This window comes from Mustela nigripes, chromosome 1 (assembly GCF_022355385.1).
Source record: "Mustela nigripes isolate SB6536 chromosome 1, MUSNIG.SB6536, whole genome shotgun sequence".
Classification (NCBI taxonomy): domain Eukaryota; kingdom Metazoa; phylum Chordata; class Mammalia; order Carnivora; family Mustelidae; genus Mustela; species Mustela nigripes.
Window position 1 is genome coordinate 215753340 of NC_081557.1, and position 22424 is coordinate 215775763.

At 41.3% G+C, this 22424-nt stretch overlaps 1 protein-coding gene across 1 annotated transcript in view; it reads right to left on the reverse strand.

The window, feature by feature from the left end:
* Window positions 1-22424, reverse strand: part of FAM184B (family with sequence similarity 184 member B) — a 166616-nt gene that overhangs the window by 33116 nt on the left and 111076 nt on the right. Inside the window, exon 8 of the mRNA XM_059381493.1 lies at window positions 9750-9853. Coding sequence (XP_059237476.1) covers window positions 9750-9853 — 104 coding nt within the window. The remainder of the gene's footprint in view (window positions 1-9749; window positions 9854-22424) is intronic.

The window sequence follows — 22424 nt, forward strand, 5'->3', positions numbered from 1 at the left end:
TGAAAAAATCATCCTATATCCCTGCCTTGGCACTTTTAACAAAAATGAATCCAACATCTTTTGTTGGGTCTATTTCTGGACACTCCATTATTTTTCATTGATCAGTTTGTTTATTTATATATTGATACCACATCGTCTGCATTATTCTAGCTTCATAATGTCTTGAAATTAGGTAGCCTGAGTCCTCCAACTTGACTCTTCAAGGTTCTTCTTTTCTTTTTCTATGTCCTTTGCTTTTCCACTTCAATATTGAAAACAGCTTATTTCTTTCTACAAATAAAGCTACTAGCATTGTATTTGGGATTGAACTGAATCTATAGTTCAATTTAGAGTAATGTCTTAACACCAGTGAGTATTTCAATCATATCATTCTGTCTGTAAATAAGACATTTTTTACTCTTCTCATTTGTAGCTCTTTTTCTTGCTTTATAGGACAGGCCAGGACAGTGTTAAATAGTGAGAGCAGAATGTTTGCCTTGTTCCCAATCTTAGGAGGAAAGTGTTCAACATTCACCAGTGGGTATATTTTTCTGTAATTTATCATGATTATCTTTTTCAGGTTAAAGAACTTCCCTGCTATTCATGGACTGCACACTTTTTATCATGAGAGGATGTTAAATTTTGTCAAATGTTTTTCTGCACCTACTGAGATGATTATTTACTTTTTCCCCTTTTTTTTAAAGATTTTATTTATTTATTTGACAGAGAGAGATCACAAGTAGGCAGAGAGGCAGGCAGAGAGAGAGAGAGAAGGAAACAGGCTCCCTGCTGAGCAGAGAGCCCGATGCGGGACTCGATCTCAGGACCCTGAGATCATGACCTGAGCCGAAGGCAGCGGCTTAACCCACTGAGCCACCCAGGCGCCCCCCTTTATTTTTTAATGGACAAATTCACATGAATGCTATTCACATGTTAAGCCAACACATTCCTGGGGAAATCCTACTTGATGATGATGTACTATCCTTTGATTTGATTTCCAAATATTTTGTACAGAATTTTGCATTCATGAAGAATGTCCATTTGTTATTTTCTTTTCTTTTAAATGTATTCATTAGGTTTTGGTACCAGTCATGCTGATCTCATAAAACAAATTAAGGGGGATCTATACTCTTTTTCTGAAAGAGCTTATGTCAGACTACTATTATTTCTTCTTTGAAATACTTGATAAGAGGCCGCTGGATGGCTTAGTAGGTTAAGTATCCAACTCCCAATTTCAGCTCAGGTCACGATCTTGAGGTCCTGGGATGGAGCCCCACATCAGGCTCTTCACCCAGCCAGGAGTCTGCTTGGGATTCTCTCTCTCCCTTTTCCCCTCCCCCTGCTTATGCTCTCTCTCTCTCAAATAAATAAATCTTTGAAAATAAAATAAAATTGTTGATAAAACTCACTAATGACATCAACTGGGGCTGGAGTTGTCCTTTAGAGAATTTTTTAAATTAATTCAATTTTTTTCTCACCATAGCACATATCCTCCTCAATGTTCATCACCCAGCCATGAGTTACTTATATTTTCCATTTCTTCTAGTGCCATTTTTATAAGTTGTATTTTTCAAGGAATTTGCTCTTTGGTGAAATCACTGATAAAAAGATTGTTCATAGATTTTCCTTATTTCCCTTTACTATCTATAGAATCTGTAGGGATGTCCCTCTTCCATTACTCTTTCTTGTTTTCCCTAATCATTCTTAGTTTGAGTATATAATTTTCTAGAACTAATTTTTCGTTTTCTCAATTTCTTCTATTAGCCCATTTTCTGTTTCATGGAGTTCTGCTTTTATCTTTCTTTCCAATTTAATTTAATATCTTTATTTTTAATATCTTTATTTTACCTTCTTTATATCTTTATTTAAAATATCTTTATTTTGGGAGAAGGGGGTGGGATTATGGACATTGGGGAGGGTATGTGCTTTGGTGAGTGCTGTGAGGTGTGTAAACATGGTGATTCACAGACCTGTACCCCTGGGATAAAAATATATGTTTATAAAAAATTAAAAATTAAAAATTAAAAAAAATATCTTTATTTTACCTTTATCTAATAAGATCTTTATTTTACCTTCCAATTTTACTTAATATCTTTCCTTCCAGATTTAACTTCCTTATCCTTTTCTAATTTAAGATAAAAACACAGATAATTGATGTTAGAGCTTTCTTTTTAAAGTAGGAGTATTTAAAGCTATGGTTTGCCTTCATTAGCTATCTCTCCCAAATTCTGACATGTCTTATTATCATGGAATTTGAAGTAGTTTCTCATTTCCACTGTGATTTTATTTTTTGGCTAATAGATTATTTAGGAGTATTCTGTATAAGTTCCAAATATCTGAGGATTTTCTCAATAGCTTATCATTCTGGATTTCTTACTTTAAAAAAAAATTTTATTAATTTACTTGAGAGAGAAAGCTAGCATGAGCAGGGAGCAGGGGCAGAGGGAGGGGCAGAAGCAGGTTCCCAGCTGAGCAGGGAACCTGACATGGGACTCTATCACAGGACACTGGGATCATGACCTGAGCTGAAGGCAGACGCTTAGCCAACTGAGCCACCCAGGAGCCCCTTATTCTGCATTTATAATTTAATTCTTTTGTGGTAGACAGAGTATATTTCAGAGAATATTCCAATCCTTGAAACTTATCAAGATTTACTTGTGGCCCTACATTGGAGAAAGTACAATGTGCCTTGAAAGAAGATCTGTTCAGCATTGTTCAGACCATTATCTACAAACGTCAGCTAGATTAGGTTAGCTGATAATGTAACTCAAATCTTCTGTATCCTCACTGCTATTAGGCTAGTTGTCCAAATCCTCAGAGAAAGGTGTCACAATCTCCAACTGTGGCTGTGGATTTCTCCCTTTCAGTCTCTCACTGTTGGCTTCATTATTTTTAAAGCTCTGTCATGAGGTCAGACACATTTAGGATTGTGGTCTTCCAGATGAACTGACTCCTTTACCATTATAACATATCCCCTTTCATCCCTGGTAATATTCCTTGTTCTGAAGCCTCCTCTGACATGAATTCAGCCACATTAGCTTCCTTCTGCTTACTGTTTGCCTGGCATAGTTCATCCTTTTATCGTCAGAACTATCTGTGCCTGCATCAGTTTACAGGGCTGCCATAACAAAACAGCATAGTATGTGTGGCTTAAAAAACCAGAAATGTATTTTCTCACAATTCCGGAAGCTAGATGTCTAAGATCAAGGTGTCAGATTTGCTTTTTTTCTGAGGCTTCTCTTATTCTGAGGCTTACAAATGGACACCTTCATGTTGTGTCCTTACACTGATGTTCCTCTGTCTCTGTTTTCTGCATGCTGGTCTCTTCTTATAAGGACATCAGTCTTGTTGGATTAAGGCTGCCTTAATAATCCCATTTTAACTTAATTACCTTTTTAAAGGCCCTACCTCTAAGTATATCACATTCTAAGCTCCTCAATGTATGAGTTTGGGGGAGGGGACACACTTTTGCTCATAATAGTGTCTTTATATTTAAATGTCTCTCTCCTGGACAACATATAGCAATGTCTTGCCTTTTTATGCTGACAATTTCTTCCTTTAAATGGTATATTTGGTTCTTGAATACTGTAATTATTGCAATGATTGGGCTTAAGTCTATGTCTTGTCATTTGCTTTCTATTTGCCTAATCCTTTTTCTTACTGTTGGCCTTCTCTTCTTCCTTTCTACCTTCTTACCTGGCAAATATTTTTCAGTCTTCCATTTTATTACTTTATTGAAATTTTTTTAGTTCTTCTTTATATTAATGTTTAATGTTCCTCTATGGGTTGTAATTTGTATCCTTAATTTATGACAATCTATTAGAGTTAGTAAGGTAACTCTTGATGTAAAATGTCTGTTACAATGATATAATTCCATTAATCCTATCCCTGTCCTAGCAGCCCAAATGTCTATCGATAGGTTAATGGGTAAAGAAAATGTGGTGTATGTATATATGATATGAAAGTGTGTGTGTGTGTGTGTGTGTGTATAAAATATCACTCAGCCATAAAAAAGAATGAGATCTTGCCATTTGTAACAACATGGAAAGATCTGAGGACATCTATGCTAAGTGAAATAAGACAGAGAAAGACAAATACCATATGATTTCATTTATATGTGGAATCTGAAAAACAAAGCAAACAGATTTTTTAAAAAGCAGAAACAGACCCATAAATATAGAGAACACACTGATGGTGCCAGAGGGTAGGGGGTTGGGAGATGGGTAAAACAGTTAAAAGGGAGTGGGAAGTACAGGGTTCCATTTATGGAATGAATAGGTCACAGGGTTGAAAGGTATGGTGCAGGGAATATAATAAGGAATAATGAGGAGGAGGAGGAGGAGGAAGAAGAGGAGGATAGAAAAAAAACCTAACCCTGTCCTTTGTGCTAATAGTCATATCTTGTCAATAAGATACATTATGAATCTCATAATAAAATGTTGTTAATATCATTATAATTATTTTTCTTCTTAAGTAGTTGGATGTGTTCTGTTTTAAAGTAATTAAAAGAAGGTAAAATAATACTCTTCTATATTGACCTATATGTTTACCATTTCTGATGCTCTTCATTTTCTCCTATAGATCCAAGTTTAAATCAGGTATAACCTCTTTTTAGCTTAAATAAATTCCACTAGCACTTATTATAGTGCAGGTTGGTTGGTGAAAAATTCTCTTAGCTTTTATGTACCTGAAAATGTTTTTATTTCACTCTTGTTTTTGAAGGATATTTTCACTTGATTTAGAGTTTGGAGTGGACAGGTTTTCTTGTTTTCGTTTTTATTTTTAATTTTTTTTCCGTGTTCCAAGATTCATTGTTTATGCACCACACCCAGTGCTCCATGCAATACGTGCCCTCCTTAATACCCACCACCAGGCTCACCTAACCCCCCCCCTCCAAAATCCTCAGATTGTTTCTCAGAGTCCATAGTCTCTCATGGTTCATCTCCCCCTCCAATTCCCCCTAACTTCTCCTCTCCAACTTCCAATGTTCTCTGTGTTATTACTTATGTTCCACAAGTAAGTGAAATCATATGATAAATGGCTCTCTTTGCTTGACTTATTTCATTCAGCATAATCTCCTCCAGTCTCATCCATGTTGATACAAAAGTTGGGTATTCATCTTTTCTGATGAAGGTATAATACACCATTGTATATATGGACCACATCTTCTTTATCTATTCATCCACTGAAGGGCATCTTGGCTCTTTCCAGTTTGGTGACTGTGGCCATTGCTACTATGAACATCAGGATACATATGGCCCTTCTTTTCACTAAATCTGTATCTTTGAGGTAAATACCCAGAAATGCAATTGCAGGGTCATAGGGAAGCTCTATTTTTAATTTCTTAAGGAATCTCCACACTCTCTTCCAAAGTGGCTGCACCAACTTACATTCCCACCAAAAGTGTAAGAGGGTTCCCCTTTCTCCACATCCTCTCCAACACTCTTTGTTTACTGTCTTGTTAATTTTGGTCATTCTAACGGGCGTAAAGTGGTATCTCAATGTAGTTTTGATTTGAATCTCCCTGATGGCTAGTGATGATAAACATATTTTCATGTGTCTGTTAGCCATTTTATGTCTTCATTGGAGAAGTGTCTGTTCATGTCTTCTGCCCATTTTTTAACATGATTATCTGTTTTTTGAGTGTTGAGTTTGAGGAGTTCTTTATAGATCTTGGATATCAGCCCCTCTGTTTTTGATTTTGTTTGTTTGTTTTGCCTTTTAGGACTTTAATGATAATGTTCAGGTGTTTTTTGGAAAGCAGAAAGAGTATGAGGCTGGAAGGCCAAGAAGGAGTTAATTGTCACTAGCACTCATGAAAATTCAAGTGTTCCCTCTATTTTTAATTTGTCTTTTAAGACTTTGGGGGTTATTTTTTCTTTTCAGCAACTTTTCTTGGATGTATCTAGAGATTTCTAGGATGTATCTATGACGTTGCCTTTGGATTTATATTGTTGGGAGTTCACTGAGCTTCCTGACTGTGTAAGTTGATGTTCCTCATCAAGTTGAGAGACTATTCAGCCATTATTTCTTCAAATATATTTTCCTGCTCCATTTTCTTTCTCTTCTTCCTTCTGGACTCCAACTATATGCATGTTAGACCATTTGATTTTGTCCCACAGGTCACTGAGGATCTCTCCATTAATTTTTTTTCCCCCTTTATTCTCTGGATAAGATAGTTTCTGTTAATCTGTATTCAAGTTGGCTATTGCACACACCAGTGAGATTTTCACTTTGAAAACTGTACTTTACAGTTTCAGAATTTCCCTTTGTTTCAAGGTTTTCATGTCTCTGTTGAATTCCCGATATGTCCACTGATTATAATGGTCTCTCCTTCATGTCCTTGAACATACCTCTTACAATTGTTCTAAAGTCCTTCTCTGCTAATTCTAACATCAAGGCCATTTTAGGGTTTTTTTCCATTGGCTGATATTCTTTCTTGATTACAGGTCACATTTTTATGCTTCTTTGCATTCTCATAATGTTTTTATTGTATGATGCATATTACAGATAATATAATTAATATAATATAATAAATATAATACTGAATAATAGGAAGTCTAGATTATGTCTTCCTTTCAAAAGTGTTGATTTTTTTTCTGCCAGGCAGCTAAACTACTGAAAGTCTTTTCTGATCCTTTGAGGTTTGAGCTTATCTTTCGTTAGAGCTGGTGCATTTCAATATTGTCTTCTGTTCTAGGGTATGGATGTGTTTCTTACCCATAAAGTATGACCTCCATGAGGTCTCCACTGAAAGCCTATATTGCCTTGGAAGATTTTTCTATCCCAGCTAAGCTGGGACTGCACCATCTCCCAGCACGGCCTGTCCTCTGGGATTTTTCATTTACTCAACACCACAGCAGCCACACACATCAAGCCCCATGGAACACCATCTTGTGTGTTCTCTCAAGCCCTTGTCCAGGGACTTACAGCAAATCCTCATAGTTTTCTGTCCTTCCTCCCCTGACATAGAACTACCTGTTCAGATACCCTACCTTACAGATTCCAGCCACTTTACCAGCTTTGAGCTCTGATGTCTGCCTTCCCAGCTCAGCTTGACTCCACCTCTTTTTCTGCAGCTGGCAACTTCCCCCAGGAAGAAAAACAGGGGCAATGGTGGGTGATCATGGGACTTGACCCATGCTTCCCTTCTCAAGAACACAGTCTTCTGCATATTGTGCATTCATATGTTTTGCCCAGTTTTATAGCTATTTACAGAAAGAGGAACTCAAGCCAGACTGGAAGCCCATGGCTGGAGGTCTAAGTTTCAGTTCTTATTACTGACAATTAAAGGGCCAAGTGATCTGGAAAGGTGGAAGACCTGTGTCTCTTCATTTTGCACAGAACAGCTGCCCTTAGTTGAGATGTAGCTGAAACTGTGATTCTGGCATCAGAGAAACTCATCCAATCCTACCATGTACTAACAGTGTAACCTTGGGTAATTTACTTGACCACCCTGTTCCTCTGTTTTCTCCATCTTTGAAGCGAGGTACTTCAATAGTAATATCTATGTATTGAAGATTAAATGGGTTAATCATTTTAATGTGCTTATCACACTTAAGCATTCAATAAATATTTGTTATTATTTTCATCACCATCATTACTCCCTGGAACACCACTAATGAGATTTCACTCTCTGACTCCATTCTAGTGCCTCAAAATTCCTCACCTCCTCCTAAAGAGCCAATTTCATCCTGCCACCCATCACTAAGTGAGCTGACTCTCCTAATGTCCCCCATTCCTCCTCATTAAAGCTGATCTTAACCTGCTCTTCTGAATTTGACCTTAAGCCCATGAAAAAACCACGTCCCTTTTCAGAGCCACCATGCCAAAAAATCCAGTGTCCTGACCAGCATTCCCCACGAAGCTAAATACTAAATATGCAATCTTGCCCCCAAGGAGCCACTGCATTTGTTCTGTTCTGCAACTTCTGATGTTAGAGCTCAGGGTGCCTAGTCCTTCCTTTCTAGTCCTTCCCTGTCACTGCTTAGCTTTTCTCTTCACACCAAAACCCTTGTGGGAGTGACTGCCAGAGCCCCTCCTTTTTTGCTTCTATAGTTGAGGACAACCCCTTACTGAAACAACCACCACAGGAGAAAAAGATAAGGCTGTTGTGATCACCACCTACTGTTGGTATGCTCAACATCCTCTCCCTGGGAAAGCTTTTCCTCTTTCCATGTGATTCTTTTTAGTATACAGAGTTTAAGAGCAGCTGACTCTGCCCTCACCCTCAGATGGGACCAGGGGAGGATGTGTCACAAATGCTGGCCAGTCAGAGTACTCCATCTTTGTGGCCAGAGTGATTGGCTCAGGAATTGACATGTGACCCAGGCTGGGCATCTTAGAGACCTCTTTGAAATTTCTGTTATAATTTTAGGAAAAAGACTCTTTCTCTCTGGAATTGTGAGTTATAAGCAGGACAAGGTTTGTGGCTGCCAGTAGTAAGGATATAATAATCTGGAAACCCGAGTCCAAAGTCTATCCTCCTTCACAGCTGTTCTTATGTGCCTCATAGATTCTGAGGCAAAATCTGGAGGATTCAGTGGAAGTATTAGTAGCTAGGAGTTCACTGGGCTATAGGCTATGGTCTGGTTTAGGGGTTTATACCCTGCTTCCCCAAGGTTATGATCTGCATAGTTATGCCTCCTCTCCCAACTGATATGTAGAAACTTATTGCTCATGTAATGGTATTAGGAGATGGAGCTTTAGGGAGGTAATTAGGTCATGAGGGTAGAGTCCTCGTGGTGAGATTACTGCCCTTATAACAAGAGACATGAAAGAGACCTCTCCCTTGCAAACCTTTCTCTTTCCCACCCCTCCAATCCTCCTCGTCATGTGTGGACACAGAAAGAAGATGGCCATCTGCAAGCCAGGAGCAGAGTTCTCACCAGGAGACTGAGTGGACCAGCAACTTGTCCTTGGACTTCCCAGCCTCTAAAACTAGGAGAAATAAATTTTTGTTGTTTAGGCCCTACAATCTGTGGGATTTTGTTACAGCAGCCAGAGCTGACCATAGGACATGTGGACTGCATAGTCTTCTCTGTCCAGTGATAATTTGGTCATGTGCCTTGCTTTGGCCAGTGGACTATGACTAGAATGAGAGGATGCAGTTCTGAGCACAGGCTTTAGGAGGCACTGCATATTTTCATCAGCTCTTTTGAGATTCTTCTCTTTACCATGACAATAACATGCTCCAGATAGAGGGTAATATTTCAGTCTCAACCCCAGAATGAGCAAGCATGTGGACAAGACTTGAACTTTACCCATAGTTTGGGGCAGGCAATGAGGCCTGACCTTTAGGCAGGAGCCAAGATATAGGTAGCTGACATAGGAGTTAAAAATCACTGGTATTTTGGAAATGTTTGTTACAGCAGCAAAAGCTGACTAATATAGATGACAGAGATGGGGTATCTCCCATCAGCGACAAAGCTCCCTCATGTCTCCTAGTTAAAGGATAAGGAGCAGAGATTTGGGGCCAGCTGAGTTTTAGGCAGGTTTATTAACCTCTTTCAGTTTCTGGTTCTTAATCTATAAAATGGCCTCTCTAGGTTGGTGTAACAATGGAATAAAATAAGTTGTGTTAAGCCCACAGCTGTACTGAGAACATACAAAACACATATGTTCCCTTTCTAAGTGTGATGCAAGGGGCAGTGATAAACACTTGAGGAATGAATGAATGAATGAATGAATGAATGAGTGAATGAATGAATCCTCCCAGAGTTGAGTCCTCATTCACTGGAGCACTTGCAAGCTTATGTGTCCTCCTGTACCTTTCTTCTTCATCACTGCTGGTTCCTTCTTCAGCTGCTAACTTATCGTGATACTCTTCTCCTTTGGGCAGGCTCTGAGGTTTATTCAGCTTCAAGCATGGATCCTAAGGTAAAAACAGTTGCAAGATGAAACTGAGTATACCTCCCTAATTCAACCCAGGCTTATCAAACCAGAAAGCAGAGGAGAAAGAGCCCCTGGTGATCCATAGTTGGTGCACAGTCCACAGGCCTGGCATGATGAGACCTGGGACAATTCAGTGCCTATTACAGTGCCCCCTTAAGAGCAGCAGTAGCCCTTATCCCTGTATCCTATCTTCCATTGACCAAGCACTTCACACATCTGATGAAAGTCAAGCACAGAGATGGTAGGTGACCTGTCCAGGGTCCCACCATCAGTGAGAGGTGGAAATGGGACATGCAGTCAGTGGGTCTGACCCTGGGACTACTGTGCAGATCAGAAAACACTGCCAGCAACAGCTGAACAACCGTGTGAACGAACGCTATTATTACCATGCTCATTTTAAGGTGGCAGCCTGTGACATCTCATGACATAGGCTCAGAGAACATGGAACATGGAACATGTTGAGAAACGAGGTGTGGTGAGAGGAGAATATGGAAACCATGAGTGAACACTCAGGCCTAGGAATTTTCTATGAATTAAATTTGTTCCTGTTATCCTTCTCCCCTTTCCACAGAAATAAAAGGTGAAAAGGATGTTCTTTTTTTTTTTTTGTCTACTTATTACAGTAACCATTGTCTATGGAACACACTAGTAAGACAGGCTAGGAACTGATGTCTTCATTGGCAAATCTCATTAAATAATATTAAATTGCAGCCTGGGGTTTCCACTAATTAGTTGCATGGCCTTGAGCTAGTCTCTTCCCTTTTCTGGCCCAGAACTTCATCAACTGTAAAGCAAAGGGGTTGGTTACATCCATAGTTTTCAACTTGTGTTCCAGAGACCTTGGGACATGTCCCTGGGTCCAGAGTTCAGAAGGGGCAGAGCTGAGGCTGGAGGATGAGTCATGGGGCTCCAAATCCCTCTCAGCCTGGCATGAAATTGCTTTGGTTGCCCTTCCAGGTATTATAATGTTTATTAAAGGTCACCAATTTCAAGGTTAATGACGACCTCTGTGTTGCCAAATCCAGTGGTCACTCCCCAGGCTTCAGCTAACTAAGCTTCCCTGCAGGACTGGAAATATCTGGTCACTCCCTCCATCAAGAAGTTCTCTCCTGAGTTTCCTCCTCCCTCACTGGCTGCTCTTTCTTAGTGTCTTCTGCTCAAGTCCCCTGCTCTTCTGCCCCTCACCTTAGTCCTTGAACTTCTCTCTCTCACTCCCCATCTCTCTCACCAGCATCTCATCTAGTTCCATGAATACCGCTGACAAACAAATTTAATCTATTTCTAAGATTTACCCTAAAGTTTGGGCTTGAATATACAACTGTCGTCCAGATTTCACTTAGGTGCTTAATAAGCTTCTCAAACCTCAACATGTCCAGATCTGAACTCCTGGTCTCACCCTCCTCAAACAGCAAGCATGCAACTGTCCCAGGGCCTTTGAACTAGCTTCTCCATTGCCTGCAATGCTCTTCACTATAATATTTGCATGAACTGCTCCCTCATTTCACTAACCTCAACTAAGAACCTTCCATGACTTTAATCCTAAGCGCTGGACCAGACACCTATATTTAATTCCCAGTTCTTCTTCTTCTTAAGGACGTAATTTTGGGAACATTATGTTGTCATGGATTAAATAAACCAATAAATATAAAGTCTTTGAAATGTATTAGCTACAGAGTGAATACTCAAATTAATATTGCCCAGGATTATTGTTCTCTGATCATCTTCTCTAAAATATCACCCCATCTCACTTTCTTTCTCCCATCTTGATCTATGTCTTCCTCAAAATACATATCATGGCCTAATGTCAATTACATGTCTACTCTTCCACTCTGTTTCCCTCTCTGGAAGGTAAGCTGGATGGAGACAGGGATTCTGCTCTGTTCCCTGCTGTTTCCCTGGTTCCTAGAAGCAGTGTGAGGCACATGAAGAGCACTCAGTAAACAATACATGAATAAATTAAAAAAAAAATCTCTCAGAGAGCAGGGGGGCTCTTATCTCCCACACTTGCCTCACACTCCCACTACATCCCATGGCCCAGAGTTGGGCCCCTTGTGCTCCTGATTCTTAAGTTCCAAGTTCTGTTTGAGTCATTTGTGTTTCCTTTAAACCTAGCAGAAACCATGTGATGCTGGAACCCTCACTTTCAGAGACTCAGGGTAGAGATGACAGAAAGACAATGACCATCTCTGCCCAGGAGGGCCAGTGGAAGGGTGCCCAGAGGTAATGGCCCACTGGAGAGTATGGGTTCCCTCTGCTTCCCACACCATACCTATCTAAGCCCTCATCTTCCCTTCTGGAGCAATGTGTCCTGGGTCAGCTTAGCTAAGCCATACCTTCCTTTTCCAGGCTTTCCTTCCCTGCGTAATTCTGGACCATATGACTTCATATAAGGTCTGGAAGATGGATGTGCCTTTTTTCTTGTGCTTTGATGTTTGCCACAGGACATCAGGTGCTGGTTCACCTGGTTGGCCTGGGCTGCCTGGACTCTCAGCTCCTCCATCTCCCACTGGACCCTCCATAGGCTTCTCCATTTCCCAGGACCCAAGGCATGTTTAGCTCTGTGAGAAAGGATGTTGGATTCTCCTACAGGTCACCGAAATCCTCCAAGCTGGAGGCTCACTGGCTTCAGAAACCAATACTATTCAAGCTCAGCTCCATGGGTTGCATTCGTCCTTGGTCTTCCCCATTCCACATTAATCCTTCTTTGCTTCTGACTGCCTGCTCAGCTATAGGCCCACTTTAGGCCTGACATTGGACGTGGATGCAACAGTTGAACATATAGAATGTTCAGAGTGTTCACCTGGCTCCCACAATGATTCCATATTTTTCCAAAAATGAATCCCATGTTCTCTATCATTTCTAGTAGTCTGTTTCTCTGACCAAACTCTATCTCATGCACTCTTTAATCTCTAGATCCTACTTATCCTCCAAAGCCCTACTCAACTGCCACTTCCTCCATGAAGCCCTCACAATCTTTTTTATTGGCACTATCCTTTCTGCTCTTGAAGGTCTCATAACAATTTTTTTTTTTTTTTTGCTACTGTAATTTGCTCACAAATATTTTTGGGCATTTACTATATACCAGGCACTTTTCCAGAGACACAGCAATCAGTAAGGCAGATGAAAGTTTTTTCTGCTTTGTATCAATTATAGGAGTGTTCCCTTTTTCCCTTTCTGGAAAGTAAAAGTAATCCCAGGTATAGTTTTAAAAATGTTATAAATCCTCCAGCTATTAACTGAGAACATGCTGCATGATCATTTTCCTTTGCCTGAATTTTTTTCTTTAGTGTGTGTAACTGGGTACTAAAATCCAGCTGACTGACATGCTATTTGTTACAGTGAGTTTCGTTCATTGCTGGGAACTTACAAAGATGATGTCATCAACAAGCTTGTAATCTCTGTGTGGACCGTAAGCTACAAGGCCCACCTTTGCCTCCTACTTTCAAGTATTTGGGGCATTCAAAGTGTCTCCCAATTCCTATAAATACCAGAAGCAAATATCACAGTCTTAGCAAAACAGCTTTTTGAGATACCTGTTATAAATCCATGTTCTGGATAATCAAGGGAAAATTGCATGGCAAATGCAGAACAAGAGCAGTGAATCAAAATAGCATAATACTACAATATAAATAAATATGTAATTATTAAGATTAATCAGTCCAGGTTTCTAAAGGAAAATTGGATGTTATAAAGAAGTATTGGCAAATAGAAAGCACAAAACATGTTGGTAAAAACAACCCTAAGGGTACCAGTAATCAGGATAAACAGGAAATGGCTAAGTTCAACATGTTATCTATCCTGATAAAAGGAATCATTCACTAAAACTCTCTAAAAATGAACCTGTATGCATCTAACAATAAAGCCTGAAAACTAGGCAAAATGTTTGGAACTGTAGGGAGAAATGCGCAAATTTACAACTATAATGAGAGAATTTAATAACTACCTCTCAGAACTGATATAGTAAGTAAACAAAATGAGCTAGGATACAGAAAATTTGAACGAGATTAATAAGCTAAACCTAATACCTAAAAAAAAAGATACTAATCAGTGCTAAGATTTATATGGTACTAAGTGTTGCCAGGTCCTCAGCTCTATGAGATGGGCTGTGACAAAACTGAGGCCAGAGAGGATATGCAAGTTCCCCAAGATCATATGATGAATATATCACAAAGCTAGAATTCAAATATACAGTCATTCCCTGCACAACATAGATTTGAACTGTGAGGGTCCACTTATCTGTGGACTTTTCTCTCAGTAAATACAGTATAGTATTATAAATGTATTTTTTTCCTATAATTTTCTTTTCTCTAGCTTACTTTAAAAATATGCAGCCACTTTGGAAAACAGTGTAGAGATTCCTTAAGAAATTAAAAATAGAGCTTCCCTATGACCCTGCAATTGCACTCCTGGGTATTTACCCCAAAGATACAGATGTAGTGAAAAGAAGGGCCCTCTGTACCCCAATGTTCAGCAGCAATCACCACAGTCACCAAACTGTGGAAAGAACCAAGATGCCCTTCAACAGACGAATGGATAAGGAAGATGTGGTCCATATACACTATGGAGTATTATGCCTCCATCAGAAAGGATGAATACCCAACTTTTGTATCAACATGGATGGGACTGGAAGAGATTATGCTGAGTGAAATAAGTCAAGCAGAGAGAGTCAATTATCATATGGTTTCACTTATTTGTGGAGCCTAAGGAATAACATGGAGGACATGGGGAGATGGAGAGGAGAAGGGAGTTGGGGGAAAATGGAAGGGGAGACAAACCATGAGAGACTATGGACTCTGAAAAATAATGAGGGTTTTGGAAGGGTAGGGGGTGAGAGGTTGGGTGAGCCTGGTGGTGGGTATTATGGAGAGCACATATTGCATGGAGCCCTGGCTGTGGTGCATAAACAGTGAATTCTGGAACACTGAAAATAAATTTAAAAAATAAATAAAAATTTTTAAGAATATGTGTTGATTGTTTATGTTTGTGGTAGATCTTCTTGGTCAATAGTCGGTTGTTAGTATTTAAGTTTTGGGGGAGTCAAAAGTTACATGTGGATTTTTAATTATGCAGGGAGCTGGTACCTTTAACACTAGCATTGTGCAAGGGTTAATTATATACTTAAATGACCAAACTGAGAATGTAGGTTTTTTTCTATCACATTGGGAGCAATTAAAAATGGCCCCAAAGGAGTTCCTGGGTGGCTCAGTCAGTTAAGTGTCTGACTTCACTCAGGTCATGATCTTGGGGTCCTGGGATGGAGCCTTGTGTTATCGTTGGGCTCCCTGCTCAGCAGGGAGTCTGCTTGTTCCTCTTCCTCTGCTCCTACCCCCTGCTCATGCTCTCTCTCTCTCAAATAAATAAAAATATATTTTTTTAAAATGACCCCACATAAATCTACAAGCAAAGCTCACCACATTTCCCAAGTGTTGACATTCTGTGATCATGTGATCTGATGATGACAATGCAATAAAATTAGAAAGCAACAAGAAATAGGTTTTTAAAAGTAAACTCCAAGATACAGCCAAAGACATACACTTAGAGGGAAATTTACAGCGTTCACTGTATTTATTAGAAAGCATTCAAGAAGTTAGAAAAAGCATAATAGAATAAATCCCAAGGAAGAAGAAGGAAAGAGATACAAAAAACAAAATTAATGACATAGAAAAGAAGAGATCCAAGCAATGCATCTGAAAGGTGGCTTTTCAGAAAGACACATGAAGTCTGATCAAGGAGAAGACGAGAAGGAACTTAAAGCAATATGAATAATGGACAGATAGCTCATGAAAGTTATTATAGAGATGAAAAAGAATTCTAAATGTACTCTGAGCCACTGTGAGGACTGTGAAAGGAAATGCACAGGATGTAATTTCTGGGCCACCTTACCGACAACTGATATATTTAAAGGCATCCCGGGCAGGAGTCCAGAAACAGGAGAGGATGGGAGACACTATGAAAAGCTGATGAAGCACCGGGAGGACTACACTGGCTCCCAGCTGTATCCCATTTTTGTATTTCCATACATTGACTGATGGATGCCTAGGACTCTCTAAGGTGGGCACCCTACCATCCTTATATCACAGATGAGGATGTGAGATCAGAGAATAGTCTAGCAACTTGCCTCAGGTCACATGGCCACTGGAAGATGGCCTGAGGACTGGACCCCTGGATTGTCCTGCTGCCTGCCCTGTGATTCCATATGACCACAATGCTACTTGCCACTACCATGGTGGTAAGATCGCCAGCTGCCAGCATCGGGACTTAACTGGGTGTGAGTTCAAACCATGTTGTACAAACATGCTGTGAGAAATATCTGTGAAACAGACACTTAAGGTCAACCTGAAAGATGAATGTTGTTTTCCTAATCAATAGGAAGGTGAAGTCAGTAATCCTTTCTGTCTATTCACTTTTTTTTCCCCATCCTCCAGGACCAGACAGGGGCATTCCTTCTAGAAAGAAGGTGAATCCTCCTTTTCTTCCACAAGTAATTGGAGAAGGACTCCAGTGTTCTTCTAAATCATCCTCCAGCCAAGACTAATTTCTGAAGGGGTTCCTAATCTAATCTTGTACTACCAGGACTCAAAATGGTACCCTTAATTCCATTCATTCAGTTGTCTTGTCATATATCAGTTTGTGTACAAGATAGTGCTTGACATCTGCCATATACAGGTATATTAGGTGATGGAAGGGTAAAAATTAAGAACACAGAGTTCCTGATGTCAGCAAACTTACGGTTCGGCAGGGGGATACGAACAGACCATATAAATGTCAAAAATATTTCCCCCCTCTCTCCCTCTAGTTGTGTACCTGGCATTTGAGGTCAAAGTACATAATTCAAGAGGCCCTAGGCTGCCATCAGAATATTTCACAAATATTATCTCCATGACCATGGAGATCAACAGTTGGCTGAAACGAGTGCTTTCAAGCTCACTGATACTCGTGTCAATGGTGTACTCTTCTTTGACCTTCAAACGGAACAGATTCTCCAGTTGCCCCTTTCCTGGTTTTCTGTTTGGGATCTCAGCGAGTTCCTCCAAGAACGACCCTAAGCCACTCCTGGTGTATTTGGAGTTATCCACGCCTAATTCACACTCCTGGTTTCCCCATCAGGCATTTTGCTGCAGTTCTAACCAGTGCTCTTTGTCCAGGGCCAAAGGGCCTGGGCATAAATTGTACACAGAAAAATAAATAGTTCTGCTTCTTTTCCAACCGTCCATCACCAAAGTCTCCTCCCAACTCCTCCCAAGCAAAGAGCTGGCTGGTTATTTTAATCCTGTGTTCACATTAGGTTTTCATCTTTCATCTACCAGGCAGTTAACCTCTTCTGGATTGTTTCTATTTTAAAGAAACATCCACGCCCAGGAAATCTCCTGGAAGGGAATATTCAAAGTCATTCTCAAGTTCAGTTGACACTCTTTCAAAGGTGGCATTATGTATATCTTAGAATACCTAATGCAATGGGTTTTTGCTGAAATGTTTACAGGGGGTTGTAATAGATACTATAAAGTCACCTTACATTTATAGATTCTTGAACTGTTTTGAAAAGTGCCTTCATATACAGTCTTCTGTTCATTACAACAAGTCTCTGGTGTGGAGCCAAGTAGGGATTACTGCTGCCAATTTACTAAAGAGAAGGAGTATGGAGTTATCATTTGGAGCATGGGTCTGTTTCCCTACCTGTAAAATGAGGATAACAATGACACTTGTCTATCTGGGTTGTTGTGGGGCTCTGGAAACTATGGTTCTTGGCACACAGTCATGGCCTGGTCCGTGTCTGCTACTTACAGTAATGAGGAAACTGATCTCAGGTTTCTGTACTTGCCTGAGGTCCCCCAAAGAGGTCTGGGGGAAAGCTCAGACTGAAGCTATTGCCCATCCTATGCTGTCTTCCCAGGTTCAGCAAATCTCAGCCCAATTTTCAGCCAAGAATCTCTCCAGAGAGTCAGTCTTCAGGACAGCCCGTCTTGCTCCAAGTCAGATCGAACCAGGTCCCCCTACTCACACTGCACAGAGGGTTCACTGCAGTTGTTCGAGGGCTGAGTGGTGGTTTGCCCTAAGACAGCTGATACCCTTGGATTCCTATGATCCACTGGGTGTGCCACACAGTGTCAGGTGCTCAGCAAACTGCCTGGGGCCCCCTGTGAGCTGGGGACACGTCCCAGGCCTGGGAGAGCTTCAGCGTGCCCCTCATCTCCCTTCCTCCAGGCCTCGGGGATTTCGCCTTGAGACCTTTCACTGTGCTCCTTCTTCCTGTCCGCTCCCTCCCTGGGGAAGACATCTTCAACTTTCAGTGTCCAGGCAGATGGCAACAAATGTCACTGCTCTCTGCGGAATCTTTCTGGACTTCCCTGGGCAGACACCTGCCTCTCTTATCTTGGCTGCGAAGAATCTTCCTGCTATTATTACAGTATTTATCATACCATGTGACTATTTAAGTAAATACTTATTTCCCCTTCTAGAAATGGAACTTTCCAAGGACCAAGACTGGGCCTTATTGACCCAGAATCCAGCTCCCATGCCTGTAGATGCCACACATAAATATTTGTTGAGGCAAAAAACACTTGAATAATAATGATAATCAATGACTCTCCTTTTTCTTCTGGAAGGGTAGAGGCATGAGACTCTGTGGAAAATTTACCCCTTTTCTGCCCTAGTTCACTGTGACCTAGGCACCAGAGTCTTCCAAAAAAAAAATTTCCCTTCAGAAGTACTAAGGCTGACATGGCTTTCTGAAAACCAATGGAAAATAAAAAAGCTATACAAAAAACTAAGGGAATCAAAGAGACTTAACATGAGGTTCAACAAGACAAAAGATTCAACAAAGTCCCAGCTAACTGTGCTGGGGATAGAGCCACACCCAGGCTTGGCAACCCTCTCTCAGTATGTTCTGGGAGTGGAGGGAAAACAGCTCAAGTCTCAGTTGACATTATTATTTTTATCTCTGTTGACTCCCTGTAGGGCTCTGGTAGAAAAGCAAAAAATGGCCTAAATCAAAATTCCAGAGTCTTGAACAAACTTAAATTTTATGGCCCCTTGTGGGTCCATCCATGTGAAGGGCCTTCTATGACTGTGCTGCAGGGGGCCACTCACACAGCCACTCCACCAGCCTAAGAAATTCTCCAGGACTTTGTATCTCTAGGGCTCAAGTCAAACTTCAACTCGCTTGGCTGACATATAGTCAGCTTGCCAAAAATATCTGAACTAAATTCCAAATTTTCTCTGATGGGTCACGTTCCGAAAGTTTTATAATGCACTGTGTTGGCCAGGATGTGGCGAAACAGATGGTCACATGTGCTGCTGTTGGGAGTGTGCACTGAGACATCATCAGTGGAAGGCAATATGGCACAACTATCAAAGTTAGAGGCGCACATGCCACTGGACCCAGAAAATTATATGATCACAAGTTAGCATCTACCAAGCATTTGCACATGCTGGGTACTTTCCAACACTATACATAAATTAATTCATTTCATCCTCACAAAAGTCCCCTGAGGTAAGTGATATCAATGCCCCAATTTACAGATGAGGAGGCTCAGGAAAAAAGACTTTAAATCATTTGTCCAAGACTGTTCCGCCAGTAAGAGCACAGGGATCTGTTTTAGGGGGAGCTCGCCTAACCGTGATACTACACTATATCCTTCTATAGAGCTATCCATTGAAGCATTATCTATAATGGAGAACACCAACATAAATATCTGTCATAAGCGAAAGAGTAAATACATTACAGTTTTCTGTACAGGGAACACTGGGCAGTTGCTCTTTCAAAGAAAGGAGGTTGATATGGAAGTGTACTGATGTGTTGCAATCTCCAAGCTATGACAATTTAATGAGGTAGAAAAAGTAGATCCCAGGCCAGTATGCTACCATTTGTAGAAAAAAATAATAAATTCATAATTATGCTTGCATATGCATGGTATATAGCTCTGAGCAGATACACAAGAAGAGATAAAACACAACAAAACCAGACAAGGAACTAGGGAGAGGAGGGAAGCTTCTCTCCCTTTATATAACTTCTCTGCCTTTATATAACTTCTAAATCCTCTGTCACATATATGTATTAATTATTTGAAAAGAAAACAATTTAAGAGAATAAGTCATACCTGCAAAGCACATAGGAGTTGCCTAATAGAAAATACAGCACCAGATGTTTAATTCTATTACTAAGTGTCCACTTGGTTTTAAAGCTGTTGGTTTATGAATGCTTCTTTCCTCCAGGGTCTAGCTCAGAGGCTGGCCCATCCTAGGTATTCAACAAATGAGTGTGGAATGAATAAATAACGTGCATATAGAGTTGAATCAAATGGAACTGATGTTCCCTGAGGTTCCATGTGCAATTCATACACAGGAGGGGTGTGTACTGCTCTCTAGAAACCGGGCTCATGAGGGACAGTGTTCTAGACCAAGCAGGGCAGGAGGAGAGCCAAGTTTCACGGTGAACCAACCTAGGGTTGTTAACATGCATGTGTACTTTGAACTCCCTCAGGATTTTTAATTACATCAGTGGTTCTCAACTGGGGGCAATTTTGTCTCCAGGAGACACAGGAGAGCATCTGGACACATTTTTGACTGGGACATTTTACTGGGGAGATGCTACTGGCATTTGGTGGGCAGTGGCTGAGGATAAGGCAGAGAAACGCTGAGCTATCATAACAGCTCTGACCTTTATTCACCTGCCCTGGGACATACCTAGAACTTCAGGTGTGTGTATTCTCCCCCCAAAATCCAGCTGATGCTCCATCTTCCTGAGCTTATCAATCTTATTTTCACTGGAATCTCATCACTCAGGACCCCAGCCAACTCTGTCCCATCTCCCTGCCACAGTCACTGTGAGGAGCTGAGAAACAGTTGAATATTTAAGAAAGAATCATTCCGGGAATGGGGCTGGTGGAAAGTTCAGCTAGCCCCAGGGCCAGGTGCTCTTCCAGCGGAACGCAAGCTCATGAGGCTGGTTCTTGAGAAACTGAGGGAGGATGGAAATATCTGCATACTTCTCAGGCAGGCGCCATCAGAAAGGATGCATGGCTCCAGAGCAGGAAGGACCAGCCCCACTGAGGTAGGTGCGTATGCTCCATTAGCCTTCTCCTGCAGGCTTATGTGGGGCAAAGAGGGTGCTCTAGGATTCTCCCCCAGTCTGGGTGTCAGAGGGGAAACACAGGGCATCCTGACTGCCCTGTTCAACCCCAAGACAAAGTTGAGGTCTGTTTTACCTGGGAGGCATCCTGGGCATGTGTTGATACTCTCACAAGGGGAATGGGGCTCAGAGCCACAGACCCAGTGGCTCTGTTCTGTTCTGGGGCCTTACATGCCTATGACCATGGGCAAGTCACCCAACTACTCTGTGCCTCAGTTTTTTTCTCTGTAAAATGAGGGCATTACAGCGTTGTTGGAAGACTCCAAAGAAGTTATAGATGGGGACCGTGCTTGAGAGCTGACGGGTCCCGTACAAACATTAATTGTCATTCACATCCGTATCTCCCAGATTTCTGACTCATTTTTACCACAGTGAATATGTGGTTAAATAGGGGCCAGCTGGCAGGACCAGGGCTCAAGTTCTGGAAGTCTGGAGTCGAAGGAGAGAAAGTGCAGTTCCTGTCAACACTCAGGCACATGGACATGGTGAATAAGAGATGGGTGAGGATGAAGCAATAAGATTCAGACTCACGTGTGTTTTCCTGCCTGGAGTATGAAGTGGAATGAAAATCTGGGACAGCAACAAAATAGAATGTTACGGGGATGGCCTTTTGCTGGCTGCAGCTGCAGAGGTTAATAGGAAAGCTGAACCAAGAGGGTCAAGGAAGCCAGGACACTCAAACGCTGACTTCACAGGAATTATTTATGTGTTTGACATCATGCCACAAATATTCAAGGAGAGCGTATGTTCTGCTGCATTAAACTGTGGTCCTGGGAAGATATACTGAAGTCCTGGTCCCCAGTACCTATTCATGTGATCCTATTTGTATAGAAGCTTTTGTGAATGTAATTAGTTATGATGAAGTCCTACTGGATTATGGTGGACCCTAACCAAGGATCTGAGGGTCCGTAGACAAATGCCCTGTGAAGACCCAGAGGCACAGACACGCAGGGAAGATGGCCCTATGAGGACAGAGCCAGAGCTCGAAGTGATGCATCCGCAAGCCACAGAATGCCACGGATTGCCAGCAGCCATCAGAAGCTGGGAGACAGGCACGCAAGAGAGTCTCCCTCACAGCTGCCAGAAGGAACCAACCCTGTAGTCACCTAGATTGGGGACGTCTAGACTCCAAAACTGTGAGACCACACATTTCTGTGGTTTAAGCCACCAAGTGTGTTGTGATTCATTATGACGGCGCTAGGAAAATAAAATGGCTTATCATGAGCGAACAGAGGACTCACAGGAACCAGCTTCCACCCTTGAGCAGGGTCTGTAAAAGGGCAGCCTCAAGGGAGGGCTAGCGTAAGAGTAACTGGTATCTCCATGCAGAGGGAGGCGGCGAGGGGCATTATTATTATGCTTCCTGCTGAGCAGAGCCAAGGCCGCCTCTGGGCGAGTACCCTTTTATCTGCCAGGCAAGATC